At 40.2% G+C, this 17,532-nt stretch overlaps 1 protein-coding gene across 5 annotated transcripts in view; it reads right to left on the bottom strand.

The window, feature by feature from the left end:
• SND1 (staphylococcal nuclease and tudor domain containing 1) overlaps positions 1-17,532 on the bottom strand; it is a 439,060-nt gene that overhangs the window by 199,272 nt on the left and 222,256 nt on the right. For all 5 annotated transcript variants that reach the window (XR_013415510.1, XM_077997257.1, XM_077997256.1 and 2 more), the window contains exon 13: positions 3,473-3,583. Coding sequence is in view for 4 of the 5 variants with exons in the window: in XM_077997257.1 (XP_077853383.1) it covers positions 3,473-3,583 (111 nt within the window). In the remaining variant the exon portion in view is untranslated. The remainder of the gene's footprint in view (positions 1-3,472; positions 3,584-17,532) is intronic.

Genomic DNA, 17,532 nt, shown 5'->3' with positions numbered 1-17,532 from the left:
GAGAACGAAGTGCTTCAAACTAAAGGCAAACTCAAATAAGCCAGGGTCAGGACAGAGGTGGTCTTGAAAAGTGGTCAACTTTACCATTTTCAAGAAAGGGAGGCTGCAGTGAGTCATGATTGTGCCACTGCGTTCCCGCCTGGACACGGAGCAAAACCCTGTCTCAAAACAACCACAGTCACCAAAACAAAACACCAGAAACATAAGGATGGGGATTCTGCACTGAAAATCTTTTTTAATGGCTACAAAACTACCATTCCTATCTAGCAAGCATTCTGATCTTTCTTGAATCTGACTTCACCCTCCTGGGGGTTAGCATCGAGAAGATGGCACTAGGCTAGCATCCTGGGGCTCACTGACAAAACTGCTCCAAACCAAAATTCACTCACAGTTCATGCTGAGTATTTCTTCCCATTCTGTATGAGGCCTGTATTTCCTTATGGCAATACCTCATGGGCATAGGGAAGTGGTTAATTCTCTCCGTTTACTCAACCTGCAACAGTGCAATGACCCTGAAGCCAATTTTCTCACCATCCAGTCTGAAGGCAATTGCTCAACACAATTATCTCTAGGCAGCTCACTGCCTTAGCAAGCAAGCATCTTGTTACATTACTTCTGCACAAAATAAGCACTGGACTAAAAAGGCTGTTTTCATCTTAAAACCTAAAACTTAAAAAATTTCACTATCTATGAATACTCATCAAGTATTATAGCACAACATGGCTATTTCTAACAGCATAATAAAAGAGCTTATTCCAGCCTCACTTTCCAGAGCAGCTCTGCAAATTATTTTCATGTTTACCTTTCTGTCAGAATTACATATTCACTGGTGGCAGTGTGAAGCCTGCGTGGAAAATACAACTATACATTCCATTGTACTGCTGAGGGCTCCTGCTACTCTGGAAATGCATAACCTGTTCTTCAAGTTACCATCAGATTGGGCTGAATAAGCCCAGCATGGACCCACCCCTCAAATCCCACGGATAGTTTAGTAAGTGTTCCGTTTCCTACTGGAGTTGGATGATCAAACAGTACCAAGTTTAATAATCCAATTAAAATAACGGGCAAAATATTTGAATAGACATTTCTCAAAAGAAGACATAAAAATGGCAAACGGGCATGTGAAAAGGTGTTCAACATCACTGATCATCAGAGAAATGCAAATCAAAACTACAATGAGATATCATCTCACCCCAGTTAAAATGGCTTATATCCAAAAGACAGGCAATAAATTCTGGCGAGGATGTGGAGAAAAGGGAGCCCTCATACACTGCTGGTAGGAATACAAATTAGTACAACCACTATGGGGAAAAATTTGGAGGATCCTCAAGAAACTAAAAATAGAGCTACCATATGATCCAGCAATCACACTGCTGGGTATATACCACCTAAAAAAGGGAAATTAGTATATCGAAGAGATATCTGTACTCCCATGTTTGCTGCAGCCCTGTTCACAACAGCCAAAATTTGGAAGTAACCTAAGTGTCCATCAACAGATGAATGGATAAAGAAACTGTGGTACTTATACACAATGGAGTACTATTCAGCCATTAAAAAAGAATGAGATCCTGTCATTTGCAACAACGTGGATGGAACTGGAGGTCATACTGCCAAGTGAAATAAGCCACGGACTGAGAGACAAAACATTGCATGTTCTGACTTACATGTGGGATCTAAAAATCAAAACAATTGAACTCATGGAGACACAGAGTAGAGAGGTTACCAAAGGCTGGGAGGGGTAGTGAGAGGGTGGAGGTGAGGTAGGGATGGATAATGGGTACAAAAAAAAAAAAAAAAAAAAATATATATATATATATATATATATATATATATATAGAGAGAGAGAGAGAGAGAGAGCGCTTGAAATAATAAATAAGACCTAGTATTTGATTGCACAGCAGGGTCACTATAGTCAGTAATAATTTAATTGTACATTAAAAAATAACTAAGAGTATAACTGGATTGTTTGTAACATGAAGGATAAATACTTGAGAGGACAGATGCCCCATTTTCCATACTGTGATTATTACGCATTGCACGCCTGTACCAAAATATCTCATGTAACCCATAAATACATACACCTGCTATATACTCACAAAAGGTAAAATTAAAAAAATTAAAAACAAAACAAAACCAAACAAAACCAGAACCAAGAAACGTGAAGTCACATTTCTCATCACGAGTTCTTTGGGACTGCCTTGCTTACTGATAATATAGGCAGGGAGAGAAGAAAGTAAGGAGGTTTGTGAGAAAACACCAATCACGAACTACATATTTTAAATGACTATTAATGAGCCTTAAACAACCAAAGATGTGAGTATTTTCACTGGACTCTTTGTACTTAAGAATGAGGTCCTCGACAGGGTCTACTGGGAAAAGCCCACAAGAAAGAATCCAAAAGCCACAGCAGCCTGACAGACTGATTTCTCAGCTGACATTCTGTGTGACATTCTACAGATGCTCTATCCATCAGGATGTGACACGGTGTTAGAGGTAAATGTCACATATCAGGGCAATGTTATGGGCCAAAGAGCAAGAGAAGTGATCTCAACACAAAATCTGAAGCTGAGATGAGATAACATGTGCCCAGAGTCATTCCTCCTCTAACTGTAAAAAATAACCTGACAATTACCAAACTCCTAGAACTAAATGGATCCTAGAGGCTATGGAAAAACTGCTGAGTGAGGCAGGCCTCTGAAATCACGTTTAAACAATGGATATATTTTGGTTGAGTCCAAGCAGTCTGCTGAGCTATCCAAGTCAGTTCAGCAATAAGTAGCTCAGTTCTTGCTCTGTTTCCCAAGAAGTCTGGGAATCACTCAACTACCACACCACCCAGTGACAAAAGACTCCCTGAGTAAGAGCCTTGAGGGATGTCAATGGCCAGAAATACTGCTGAGCAGCATGCCTGTCCTTGGGGCAACCAGCCACAGGGATGAAGGACAAAAGTAAAATGTCACAGGGCTTCTCAAATGGTCTCCTGCCAGCTGTTCAGAAGTGTTTGAAACTAAAACTCATTTCCTAATAAATGTTTTCATTTCCTTTGTACATGACAAAAGGTCTAGAGGTGGTAAATGGGAGGGGCTAGGAGTAGAGGCCTTTGGAGGTAAGAAACAGAGGCAAATGTACTACACACATAAGTATGGCTTCACTGTTAGTCCCGGAATAATGATAAACATATCTGCTATAGTGTACTCGTTCATGCTTTCTTTTATACAGCTACATAGGGAGATCGTATCTAATATATACCTATTTTACATGTTTTTTAAAATGGAAGACCAAGTGCACTTAACCAAAATTAGACAGCAAGTTCAAAGTGTGTCCTTCGTTTCATGGGGAAAATCTGGAATAATCATACACGCTTTCTCAGCATATTATTTTCCAACACATTCTGCTCAGGTATAGGCACAAAATTGGGAAAGAAAAAAGTGAGGATGTGGGTTCCCATGTGTTTAGTAATGTTTGGTCTTACCTGGCCTCTGCAGCAAGCAGTTCATCATAGTGTGATGATCTCTGGTCATCATCCTGCCGGTATCTGATCACTGTGGCTAGACCTTTGCTGACAAGAGCCTCAGCAATGTTTCTGCAACAGAAAAGATAGGTCAGTGAGCACTAGAAGTGCATAAGGGGCTCAGTCAACAGAAATAATAACAGTTAGCACCTGGAGGTCTTAACGCATTCTGGCAGAGGAAGGGAGAAGCCAAGGTTTCAAGACCAATGAGTTGCTAAGCTAGAAATCCAAATAAAAGGTTAAATAACAAAGTTCCCTAGCTCAGCATTTTTCTGGTTAGTACAGTCAGATGCTATATCAATCCATATATTAAAAACTAGCAAAAAAAAAAAAAAAATCTGTAAAAAGCCCACATTGCACCAGGCTATTTACAGAATGTTATAAACAAGCCACTGCCCTCAAGTCTGCTATAAAATATTAGGCACATAGAGAAAAAACGGAACATATAAAAGCATGACCTAAATTTCTCAGAATCTTTCTAGCCGACAGAACAACCAGAAAATGTCTTCTTTTAGTTTGGCAACGTTAGAAACATTGGTTTTACATAACAAAGTGTTTCTCTTACAAGAACTCCTGAGAGTGGATCTTCTACCCAAAGTGGGCTTGGAAAAGACAAGACTATGAATGAAGAGAGAAGGGGCAGATAGGAGGGAGGCATTCTATTAGAAAGGAAATTCTTTGCGCTGTGGGTCATGCCTATGATCCCAACTCTTTGGGAGGCCCAGGCACTAGGATCACTTAAGCCCAGGAGTTTGTGAGCAGCCTGGACAACAAAATGAGACCCCATCTCCATAATAAAAATTTAAAAACTAGCCGATTGTGGTGGTGCATGCCTATAGTTCCAGCTACTTGGAATGCTGAGGAAGGAGGATCAGGAGTTTGAGGTTCCTGTGAGCTGTGATCACACCACTACACTGCAGCTTGGGTAACAGAATGAGGCTCTATCTCAAAAAAGAAAGAAAAAAGCAAATCAAGATGGGGAACAAAGAAAGTAAAAAGTATAAAATCTGAGATGACCAGTTTTGGTGCAATACTCCACGGGAGCTACAAAAAATCTCAGGTTAGACTCTAATGCAAAGTAATGCTCAAATGCAACAAATCTTTTTTTTTTTTTTTTTTTTTTTGCCAGAATAAGAATATTGCTCACACTTGGGAATGAGAGATGTCACTCTATGTGGCCTGCATCTACTAACTAGAGAAAGACGAATGGGAAATGATATGCAGACACCTAATGATATATATTTGAATGGTTCCTCCCCAATCTGGAAAGGGAACTTTGTTATGAACAATCAAACTGCAAAAACAAATTTTCAAAAATTAAGTATAATTAACTATAGCAAATACTGGAAAACAAGAGGCATGATATTATTGAGGGAGAATGGTGGTTATGTCTTTCTTTGTGTCTGTCATAATTATACCAAAGGCCCTACTCAAACCATCTGGTTTGCTGCCCTTTAGGGAGAGGCTATGGTAAGCAATAGGCTACCGTGCCATATGCTATGACTGAGTATTGTCTGAAAATGTGGTTAACTCCTAACACACCGGTCGTTCTTAGAAAGTCATACCGTGGGGATGCTGGGAGCTGAACCAACCAGTATCTGTGCATGTTTACGCAATTTAACGGCTCTATTCATCAAAACGCAGCAGAATATGTTTTTTTTTTTTTTTTTTAAAAAGAAGAAAAAAATAAATGTGTTGGTAGAGCAAGGAGGAAAAGATGCGGTGGCTGATTATCTTCTCATTATATGCCCCTCTGATGTCTGTTTATCTACTGCCAGCACAGTATTAATATCTCCAAACTGCCACGGAATTAGTACTTCTCAAAATCCACTCCCACAAAGAGGCTGCTTTGCTGGTCACCCTGTCTCCTGAGTCACTGCATAAGCGTGCTGGCAAATGCTGTCATTATCACAGAGTTGTGTTTGGCAGCATGGCGAAGGCAACAGCCTCAAATCAGCAGATGTAGATGTTGATACATGGTGAGGATTTAACTAAGGTTGTCACCAACGGGCCCTAGCAGGGAACGAGAGAGGCTCTACCCATCAAAGAGCTAGTAAGAAGGCTGGGGAGTGGCATGGGGGACAACTCCGCTTTTGATAGTTTGAGATGTCCTGGCTGTTTTAAATGCCAAGAGAACAAAGAAATATTTGTTACTGCATTTTGAATTACTGAGCATTGACATTTTACAGTCAATACATGGGGTTTGGAGGAGAAAGTGGGAATGGCAGAGCAGGCAAGGAAAAATTCACAAAACAAGCTTTGATATAAAAAGAAAGACAACACAAATGTTTAATGATCCACCCTAGTTAATTCTGCTCAAATCAATTCACAGAATTACTGAGTACCTGCCTGGCCAGGAAAAACCAAGGGCACTTTCTCTACTTTTCCTTGTCCCTGCCCTCTTTATCCTATCAGCAAATGGCTACAAACCAGTTAAGACCTGCCATATGGAGTTCCTGAGGCCTTAGATTCCCAAATCACTCCACACCCTGCCCACTAACTTTCTTCTCTCTTTCCTTTAAAGCTCAGCATCTAAGCCATGTTCTCTTAGCTTCTTATCCCCTAATTATAGATTTCTCCTGGAGGAACAGTTGTGATGCTGGTGCTTAGTGGTAATGAGAGTAAAAATACATGAAATGATAACAACCATCATTATTGGGTATTTACTACGTGCCATGCATATGAGAATCACATGTGTTCTCTTCTTGGTGGGTTCCCCATGTGATACATCATCACAGTATATGGCAATTATTCATTCATTGTTTATCTTCCTTGGTGAGTGATACACTTTGTGAGGGCAGGGGCCATGCTTTTCTTGCTGTATATACCAGTTCCAAGCACAGTATTCTGCACAAAGTATAGGGTAGTCTGGCTTGGTGTGTCAGAGCCCCATAGGAAGGTAAGGATGATCACTCACACAAGGTATCAGAGTCCAAGCTGGGTACAAACATCTACATGGAAGGTGGCTCCATAGCCAGGCATTAAAGACTGAGTGTCCACTTGGGAGGGGTGACATCAGTGTTACAAGATTGGTTACACTAAGGAATATCAATCCTACCAGTGAAAGTACTAAGGATAAGCCAGGTTTCTCACTGTCAGAGTAGGTATTTACAAATACGGAAAGGAAGAAAACTAGAATGAACCCTGTAGTGGTGGATTGGGATTTTAGGTATTCGTGTGAACTCATGGTATGTTGGTTCAGGTTCTACAAGAAGCACGTGCCAAGAAGGATTAGATGTGCAAGAGATTAACTGGAGAAAACTCATCTCAAGGAAGGTGGGAAGGGAACCCCAGGAGGCCTGGGAAGAGCCATCAGACTGCAGTGCAGGTCAAACCCCTGTGCAGAAGGGAGAGAATGAAGGAAAGTTAGACAGGGAACATCTGAGCTATGGGCCTGTTCCAAAGAGTTTTGTCAAAGCTTGATAAGAAGTCAAAATTGTCCATCAGAGGAACCCTATGTCCCTCAGCAATAGGCCTGCCTTGGTATCTCTGTTGCGCTCCACTATTGGCTGGGAGCAGCTGGTGGGAAGCATAGCCTTGGCTGAAGTAGCAGTGATTGATTTCAAAGCACAGCAGCTGGGCTGTCAGTCTATTATGCTTCCTGCAGTTGGAGATCCAGGAGGCACATTTTCATGACTGCCACACATGGTTTTCAATAGATATAGATAGATTTAGAAATAAACATATAAAAATAAATATAGATGGAAATGTGGGCTCCTTAGATAAATGGCTAATTTCAGATCTGGGGAAGACAGTACAAGATAAGCCTGGAACATGTTGTACTAGAAAACAGGGAAGTGCTCAAAAAAAGACAGGAGACATGTCCAAAGGACACAGAAGTCCTGGCTCCTAATGGCCAAACTGGGAACAATTTGAGTGTCAAAGAACAGTAGTAGTGGGTTATAACTGTCTGAATAAAATGAGATTCCATGAATTCATTCTAATATAAACAAATAAATGAATAACTTGGGAGTTTAATGAGAGGTGAAAACTATATAGTTCAAAGTGTCTCCTCACAAAATATCTATTAATTACAAAGAGTAAAATAATACCTTTACAGTGGAGAAGCCTGGTAGACACCACCCAAATCAAATGATCAAGATTACCATCATCAATAAATGATGAATCAGTGCTTAACTTTATGGTCATGAAGAAACATCACACAAACCAAAATAACTGACCTGTACTCTTCAAAAGTGTCAAGGCCATAATGGTCAAAGAAAGACTGAAGAACTATTCCAGACTAGAGTGACATGACCTCTAAATGCAACACCTGATTCTGAACTAGATCGTTTTCTTGAAGTATTCCATTAGAACAGTTGGCAAAATTTGAGTAGGTTTGTGGATTAGATGGTAGCAATGTGTTAATATCCGAGTTCTAATTTTTTTTGAGTATGCAGGAAAATGTCCTGCCTCACAGAAAATGCACAATAAATTATCTGAGGAGAGGTACAATAGATCGGCCAGTTGCTCTTAAATAGCTGAAAGGTATGCTCTTTGTACAGTTATGTGCAACTTTTCTATAGCTTAAGTGGTTTCAAAATTAACACAAACACACATTGTGAAGTAAACTGGAAAGTTTTAGACAATTATTAATTGTCAATATATTGTTACTTCCAATATTGGTAGAGGTAGGAAGGCAGGTAAAAATATAATCAAACAATTAAGGCCTACTACAATTGAAATTTTACCCCCTTGGATTCCTGTTCTCTTGTATGGGTATGGAACACATTTTCTCCATGATGGCATAATAATGGACCCTACGGTTTTACTACTATCTTACAGTGGCTAAGTTTGAGCTTATATTACAACCTGCTTGCTGTGGAAATTAACCAGAGGGGAAGATGTCAACTGCTCGTCTATCTTTTGAGCAAGCCTGCCTGTGAGACCCATGTCACTTGTGTTTGTTTATATCAGGAACCACCTGATCATGCCTAATGGAAACTGTTGACTTTCAATAGAACCCTAAACATCTCTTTTAGTTTGGAGAAGCATTTCAGTCCTAGCACTAATTCTCTTTGTGTTTCCAGCTGATATGGAGAGTGATGGCTTACTGTTAGACTTCCAAGGGCTGTTAGGTCCCTTTTTAGATGCCGATTGTGAATTATCCATTCAGGCCAGACATGTATAATTGGAGTAGAATTACTGATACACTCAAGAAAGCAGGATTTATAAATTTGTCTAAAGCAGCATAATGTCACGGCATACAATTTAATGTTCTCTTTTCTTACTGGGCAACTGATCAACTCAGTAGTGTCAGGTTCTGAGCCATCTTTAGCCAGGAGAAAATCTCCTGACCTTTCATTAGCAGCCCAAAGAAATGAATGAGACAGTCAAGTACATGGATCTAGGCTAATTCCACTTTCTCTCCCTCCCTTTCATTCTCTTTTTAAATTGAAGTCCCAGATAATTGAAAGGAGGAAGACAAAAGCTGGGAAAGCATGCAGAAAGTTATCGTCCTTGATTACATGCTGGGAAAACTTGGCTAGGAAAATAATGTTCCAGTGCTATATTTCCAAAATAATTAGATTTCTCTCCTCTTCTCTCCCCTCCCTTCCCCTCCCCTCCCCTCTCTTTTCTCCTCCATCCCTCACTCCCTTCCTTCCTTTTTGCCTTCCTCTCCTATGGGCTCTGACACCCCAAGCCAGACTACCCCTCTGAGCACATATGCCTTTGATCTGCCTTAGTTGCTTTTTCTTTTTTAATATATGTAAAAGGGACAGGGTCATGCCCTGTCACTCAGGCTACAGTGCAGTGGTATGATCATAGTTACTACAGCCTCAAACTCCTGGGCTTAAGGGATCCTCCTACCCCAGCCTCCGAGTAGCTAGGACTACAGGCACATGCCACCATGCTTGGCTCATTTTTTAATTTTTACTGTAGAGACAGAGACTTGCTATATTGCCCAGGACGGTTGCGAACTCCTGGGCCCAAGTGATCCTCTCACCTTGGCCTCCCAAAGTGCTGAGATTACAGGCATGAGCCACTGCATCCAGCTTCTGCCCCAACTGCTTTAAGATGAATTGTTTTGGCTGTTGTGGTGGCTCACGCCTATAATCCCAATACTTTGGGAGGGCGAGGCAGGAGGATCTCTTGAGTCCACGAGATCAAGGCTGCAGTGAGCCGTGGTCACAACACTGCACTTCAGACTGGGTGACAGAGACTGTCTAAAAAAAAAAAAAATTGTTTCCATTCGACACCAAACACCAACCACTGCTAACTTTCCATAGAGTCAAAACATGAAGAGGCAGGGAGAGCTGGTGAGATGTCTAGAAAGGGGACTTAAGACAATTGCATTTCTGTTGGAAAGAAGCTATCTTAGTCAAATAGGAAATTCCAGAAAGAGTCCCTCCCTGCGCTGTGGGAGACGGTGGGTAGCTGGGTGAGGGAGACAAAATTAGAGACCTCTCGGCATGTCAAAATGTCACCCTGTGGGGTATCACGTTCTGACCTCAACAGTATCACGAGAGTGGGTACAGGGAATAACACTATTATACCCACACACACACCCTCCCCTTCATTCTCCAGCTGAAAAGGATGCAGATAAGTCAGTGGCTCTGTTTCATAGATTTTTATCTAGCTCTTTGAAAATATTTTTCACTTAAAAACTATCTACATTTTGTCAGTCTCTGAGGCATCCATGGAGATCAGAAAAGCCGAATATTTTCCTTAAGGTAAACACATGTGGGCACATATTCAGAATAAAGTAAACCCATAAAGAAGTGAGCCTGCAATATATTTTAGTCACAGGTAAAGGAAAGAAACGAAATACAATTAATAGGGTAGTATATCCATAATACAGTAGTCCCTCCTTATTTGCAAGAAATATATGCTCCAAGACCCCTCCAAGTAAACGCCTGAAACTGCATATAGTACTGAACTCTGTATTTCTTTCCTATACATACATATCTATAATAAAGTTTAACCTACAATTTAGCACAGTAAGAGATTAACAACAATAGCTACTAATAAAATAGAACAATTATAACAATATGCAAGCATCCATAGCCAGTCGATCTAATTACTGAGATGGCTACTAAGAGACTAAGATGTGGGTAGTGTGTACAATCTGGATACAGTGGAGAAAGCGATGATTCATAGCCTAGGCTGGAAGGTGAGATATCTATCTCATCACTGAATAGGGCTCCTCAGAAAGGCACACAATTTAAAACTTATGAGTTGTTTATTTCTGGAATTTTCCATTTAATATTTTCAGACTGTGGTTCATCATAGGTAACTAAAATTGCAGGACTTCAAGGGGAACTACTACTTCATCGATAGTAGAAGCATATATTTCATGCAGATGCCTGCATGCATGCATACACATATATTTATTACATATTCTTTATGGTAACTTCAAGGCCCTATGATAAAATTTTATAAACTAAGCACAAAAGGCACCTCATGGCTTTTCATGTATCATAGATACATCAGGCATGTATCCTAGGCCTCTGTCACACATTAATGTCTTAATGCTGGAAAACTGCCCCTACTCCCTTTACACATGGACTATACTTCCCCCACAATTACAGGCATTCTCAGAAGAGCTAGGATGGAGGTTCGAAGGCGACAGAGTTCCGATCCTGATTCCTAACATACCACGTGGCTGATCTCACTTATTATCAGCTATGCAGGGGATGTTTTACCGTGGGGCTGATCTAGAAGGGAAGCTACAGGGTGCTGATATCTTTCTTTGCAACTAGGTTAGAAACGAGAAAGGAAGGTCACTACAGGATTCAATAACAGGGTAGAAAGCTCAGAAGACTGAAAAACTATTTTCTTCAGATTATTAGTTTCTTTGCTCATATATATGGAGGACGTGGGCTACCTATCCCAAAAGACAGTTAGCAAGTAGGAAAAATGCTCAATGGTGAACAGGCCCAAAGCAAGGCTCTCTTTAGATCTTCCCTACAAGTTCACACTAAGATGTCTAACATCCATGTTCTTTCAAGCAGGAACCTGACCATTTCAGACTTGAGACAGATTTGGCTTTTGTAAGCTGACAAAAGAAATCTCTAAAGGGTAAGGGCAAAAATTATAGTTGAGAGAGATCTAGAGACAATGAGCAATGTGCAAATATCTTTCCTTAAGTTACTATTTTCCAACCAGGTCTCCAAGGAAAAAGTCATAGAAAGTAACAGGGAACTTCCAAAAGCTAGTGTGATGGCATCTTCAAGGAGTCCCCCCATACTCTTCCCACCCAGTGTTTTTTATTCTCCAGTCTCCACTGGTTGAATTCCTGTGAATCTGGATCATCGATATTTTTGTCCCCATTTTTTTCTTCATATATAGCTAGGAGGCACTTCTCACATAACCAAGCTGCATCCGTAGACAGGAGATTCTGTTTTGGAAGCCTCGATAATTGGAAACATTTGAGGTGGCACACATGCTTTATAGATTTACTAAATCTCTCTCCCACCTTCTTCACTATTTTTCACTTCCCCCTTAAACTTATGTAGTTCTAAAAATGACTGAAATTGATTTTTTAAATCCGTTTACACTGATTAACAATTTAAAGCCCATTCTCTGTTTAACAAGTCCTGCCACCAAGAAAACCACCAGAGAATCAAAACAGTGGCTAGAGACTTTCCCAGAATTCATAATATAGTCTGAAAACAGAGGAAAATACAAATCCTTCGACATCCCTAGCCAGGCTTTGGTAACTAGTGTGGAGTGACGAGAAAACCAAGGGTTGTCAAGAGCTGCAGCGTCTTGGGGCAGGGCATCCTTACTCCAGGCTGTGAGAGCCAATTGTCTATACCATTTGACAACCCACCAGCACAGCTGTGGTTATATGGCAACATAAAGGCATGACCCCAAAAAATCAGACTCATGAATGAGCAGGTATGGAACTTACAGCAAATAAAGCAAAAAGAATACTCTCCTAAACAAATCTCTCTAACAAGTTTTAGTTCATATTTAAGGAGCATTCAGAGTATGTACAGGTCTGTGATTGTAAATACAACTGAGAGTTGAGAGCATTTTCTAGATACTGGAGATAAAAAAATCAAGAACTCATGGGAACAATGACTGTGCATTAATGAATCCTAATCATTCTTCCTCATGAGAGGAGGAAGTGGAAAGAAAACAATGAAGATTGATATATGGACTTAGTCTTATTTTAAGAACTCAAAAGGATGCATGGTTAGAATGAAACCAAAGGACACCCATAAACAACATTAGTAGAGATGCTTCATGAAAGAAACAAGGGAGGTAGGGAAGGGGACAGAGAAGGAGAGAAAGGGGAGAAAAAAGTCATTCCATAAAATGAAGATATGACTGTTTTGTAGACAAATACACCCTTGAATCCCTATAGCACATACCCACTCAAAGTTCATTATTAATAAGCAGCTTACATTTGAGCCCTGACAAACACCTCTCCAGCTTCAGAGGCCACATCTCACTGAGTACCAATAGCTCCCTTCAGTTTGGGAAGAAAAGAAATAAAACCAAATATATCTGGGGTTTTAAAAGTGGGTAATTGGCTGGTGAGCGGTAGCTCATGCCTGTAATCCTAGCACTTTGGGAAGCGCAGGTGGGCTGATCGCTTGAGCTCAGGAGTTTGAGACCAGCCTGAGCAATATGGCAAAACCTCATCTCTTATAAATAAATAAATAAGAAGGGTGATAAAGAAATGTCACTTCATAATCTCCCAGCCAGAAGAGCTACTGGTCTGCTCCAAAGTATCTCTGAGAAATAGCAGGCCCATTACCTAATTTCCACTCATTCCCTTCCTACCTAAGTGAGCACCTACCTGAGATCTCCGGAAAGAACAACGAATGGGCAGAGGAAGATAAGATAGAAATATACATGGGAGCAGTAGAATTCAACAACCCACTTTATAAAGCTGGCAAGTAGAGAATACAGTGTTAAAAATATGGGTCAAAGCAATTTAGAAAAAGAGAAGGAAGAAGGCATAACATCAAACAGTTTTATCAAATAGTTATGCTTAGTAAATAGACAATTTTATTCTGCCCCCAGGATTTCTGCAGTACTGTAATCTTATTGCCACCTCTTATTTGATAGTTTCATTTATTCAGCAATATCATGGTTATGGCTTTATAAGACAAGTAAAACTGGTATTTGACTCCGCTATGCCAGCTCCTCTCTGAATACCACTGCACTTCCATGTCAGCAAAATATCTAGGGAAGTCAGGACATGATGAATGTTGGCTGAAGTATGTAGGGCATATTAAATATAAGTGGCAATAAAACAATGTCCATCTTCAAATATCTAATGTTTTCCCTGATCTTCAATCAGAACAGTAAGAGAAGAAAAACAAGAAAAAAAAAAAAAAAAAAAAAACCTGTTTAATAGAAAGAAACTGCATAGACTTGTCTGAATCTCTCTAAATGACAGAATATGGGGTAATGTCCCCAAAGTGACACTCCTGCTATACAACAAACATACTTCTTTCCCAGAAGGAAATAGATCCTTCAAAAACAGTAAGATTAGACCAATCAAATACTGGATTAAGCTTGAAGAAAGTAAACTACATGCACTTCCAATCCAACTAAACTGGTCCACTCACTGCTAAATATGCCATGCATTCACATTTTCAACTATCTGCAGGACATGTGAATTTGTATGATTCATCATTGTGTAAAACTCAGCATTTCAAAAATAAAACTCACTTCCCTATATAAAAGCGTTTTTGAATCTTACCAAATCAGCTCCTCCTCCCAACAGCCCTATCTGGAGGACCATCATACTCTCAGCACCTAGGCCTGACATCTCTCTCATTCCTGTATAAAATCTCTGAACTCAAACCTACAGTGTTTCTCCCATGAACATTTTCTTTTTTATTCTCTCTCTCTACCCCAGTTGAGACTCCTACTGCCTCTCACATGGACTATTACAGCCTCCCCTACCTGGTCTCCTGGCGATGCTGACCAATTCCAAATACTGTCAGCTGAATCTTCTTAAAGGATTAGGTTGGCAAGTAATCCTCATCCTTAAACACACCACAACCACCACAGAAAACTTTTTTAGAAATTTTCTAATACGAAGACAATCATTAGCATCATATCTGAATGATGACAATGAAGGGGGAAGGAGTACAGGACAAAGAGAAGAAGGCAGGATGGAGGGCTGGGAGACAGAGAGGGGCAAAGGGGAGCAGGAAAAGGAAATGGGTAGGGGAGGGGAGGAAGACTAAAGTTTACCGAGCACTAGTCTAAATGCTGTACATTTATTAACTCATTTGATCTTCACAAAATTCCGATGAGATAGGGACTATTATTATTCCCTATTTTACAAATGAGAAAACCTGAAGCACAGAAAGGTTACAAAGCTTGTAAGTGAAAAAGAACCAAGAAGGAGGCACACACAGGCTGGAGGTAGAAACATGGTGTTTCCGTGATAAAAAGGACATTGCCAATGACCTTGTCCAACCTATAATCTGAAAACATCTGATGACACAACTCTCATCCATTTTCACTCAAAATAATATTTCAGACTTAATGAATACCTACAGGATGTCCACCATGGAACAGGCATTTAAACACACATTAACCTAATCATTCTAGTAATACAGAATACAGAGGCAGTATATATTGCTTCCAAAGAAGAGAAAAACATTGCAGCCTTGCCACACGTAATCATTTTGTAAGTGGCAGAGTCATGATTAGAAGCCAGGTTTTCTAATTTCGAATCCAGTTTTCTTTTGACTCAACAGTGCCACAATTACAGGGCAACAGATTATGAAAGGTATTCTACAATCTACCCTCATATACCTCTGACCTTATTCTGTTCAATCCCTTCCAACTTTCTGCTTTAGCCTGAACAGGCTATCCTTAGCCACCAGCCAAACCTGGCATTCTCCCCATGCCAGTGCCTGTAGCTGCACCACTCATCTGGCACTCAGCTTTTACTGCTGTATATTATCTTTTTTGGGTACATATTTTGTCTTCCCAACTAGATCATATTCCCTGCAGATCCAAGAAGAGCAAAACACTTAGTAGGCACTCAATAAATATTTATTGGCTAGCTGATTGATTTTACTCAATGAGTTCCTAGGAGGTTCTGTGGGCTGCTGGATGAAAACAAAGTAATAACTGACTGAGTCATAGAATTTTTGAGCAAAAAGACTCCATAGAGATAAACTAATCCAAATGCCTTCATACCCAGATGAAGACAGACCCAGAGAGAAACCAAGGAAATTTTTAAATGAGTTGTTGTCTAAAAGAAAAACAGAGTGACATCAGCACAATGGGCATCTAAGAGCCTTGATTCTTAGCCTGTTTCCCCTTATTATACTGCTGTGCTTTTATAATTCTATAAAATAGAAATAAGTATACTGTGCACATGAATTATCTAGGTTGCCCTTCATACATTAAAAATTTATTAGCATATTAAAAATAATCTATCCACATACTGTAAATTTGAACACTCTAGTACTAATATGTTAGCTAAATTATATATTAAACATTTAATTACAATAATTTGCAGGCCTTCTGGGGATTCAGATGATTTTTTTGAGGGGTATGGGAGAAATGATGCGAAAATGTCTGATGACCTCTTCTTTTCTCTCAAGATACATTCCAATGTAATGTAGAAATGTTTATTGTAGATCTAGGTATGTTTCCTTCATTCCTTATTTTTTTTTCTGCTCCTCTATCCTTTGAGAAACACAATTTCACAAGAAAGATCAGTATGGGGAGTGTGAATAGAGGTATCAAAAAACAACCTCAGCTTCTCTCAGTCAGTGACAGCGGGAGTAGGCATTAAGAGTTTGTGTAGTCACTCAGGGGACTTTTCTCTACTCTACCACTGTCCTAGACTCTGGACTCAAGTCAGTAACCTCAAAGGGTCCTGATACAAAAAATGATTATAGTCACTTCAAACTTTTGTGCATAATATGGTCTTTCAATATGTGTTTGAAAGCCAACTTTCACATGTTAAACAATGGATGTAACAGTCAACTGTCATCTCTCTTTTAACATATCACACTGTTGTACTCTTAATTGGATGCAATGCTAAGCTGTACACCACAGAAGATGAAAATCATCAGATGACTACCCTGTCCCTGTCCCTGGCAGGTGGGGCAGAGAGACACGTGACAGACGCTCGGCCTATTAAATGTTTCTGCGTGGAGACTAATACAACAAAGAGGGAACAGTCAGAATTCATTTATAGCGGTGTCCTGCCCCTGTGACACCATAAGAGAGGGTGTCCTTGCCAGACTGCTCCTAACTAAAGAAAACAATTCTGCAACTGGCTTCTTGGCCCTTTGCAGCAGACCTGTTCCTCATCTCTTTTCCAAGCCTGATGCTCCAGTGAGTTATATCAGCTCTTCATAATGTCCCATACATCTTCCTTTTGTTTAGAATAGTCAGAGTTGTTGCTGTTTCTTGCAACCAGAAGGATCTTAGCAGTACATTACGAGGTTTGATTTCAAGAGTTAAATAATAAAAAGTACAGCGGGGTGTGGTGGCATGTGCCTGTAGTCCCAGCTACTTGGGAAGCTGAGGTGGGAAGAACACTTGAGTCTAGGGGTTCAAGGAAGCAATGTGTTATAATCATGCCTAAGAATGGCCACTGCACTCCAGTCTGGGCAACATAGCCTGTCTCTAAAACAAAACAAAACAAAACAAAACAAAAATAAATGGTCCCTAAGCATGAGTTGCACAGGTCATGCCTTCTTCTAAACTAGGAAACACGGGAGCCCAGGCCCAGGATGAGAGGTAGGTGACACAGGCTTCAGGAAGTCTTGAATGCCCAGGTAAGGACACACAACAGGATTTTCTTTTCCTGGGCTTGCTGTGTATTACCCAATTCCCATTCCAGCTGCAGTGTCTAAGGCAGATGGTTGGGCAAATCCCACTCCAATTACAGAGTCCAGGAAAGGTGGCTGGGTAGCGCTTAATCTTTAATCTTCTGTTTAGGTACTTAGGATAGAGTAAGAGGGAAGGACTCTGTCTTGCTCTGTCATCTCACCACTAGCTGAGTAGGAACTTAATGACATGTTTTCCACTTGAACACATAAATTTCTGTGAGGTTCCCTAACCCACCTGAAACC

The sequence above is a fragment of the Macaca mulatta genome, chromosome 3 (genome assembly GCF_049350105.2).
Source record: "Macaca mulatta isolate MMU2019108-1 chromosome 3, T2T-MMU8v2.0, whole genome shotgun sequence".
Lineage (NCBI taxonomy): Eukaryota > Metazoa > Chordata > Mammalia > Primates > Cercopithecidae > Macaca > Macaca mulatta.
The sequence above is the reverse complement of the archived record's forward strand: the minus strand, read 5'-3'. Positions and strand labels throughout refer to the sequence as shown.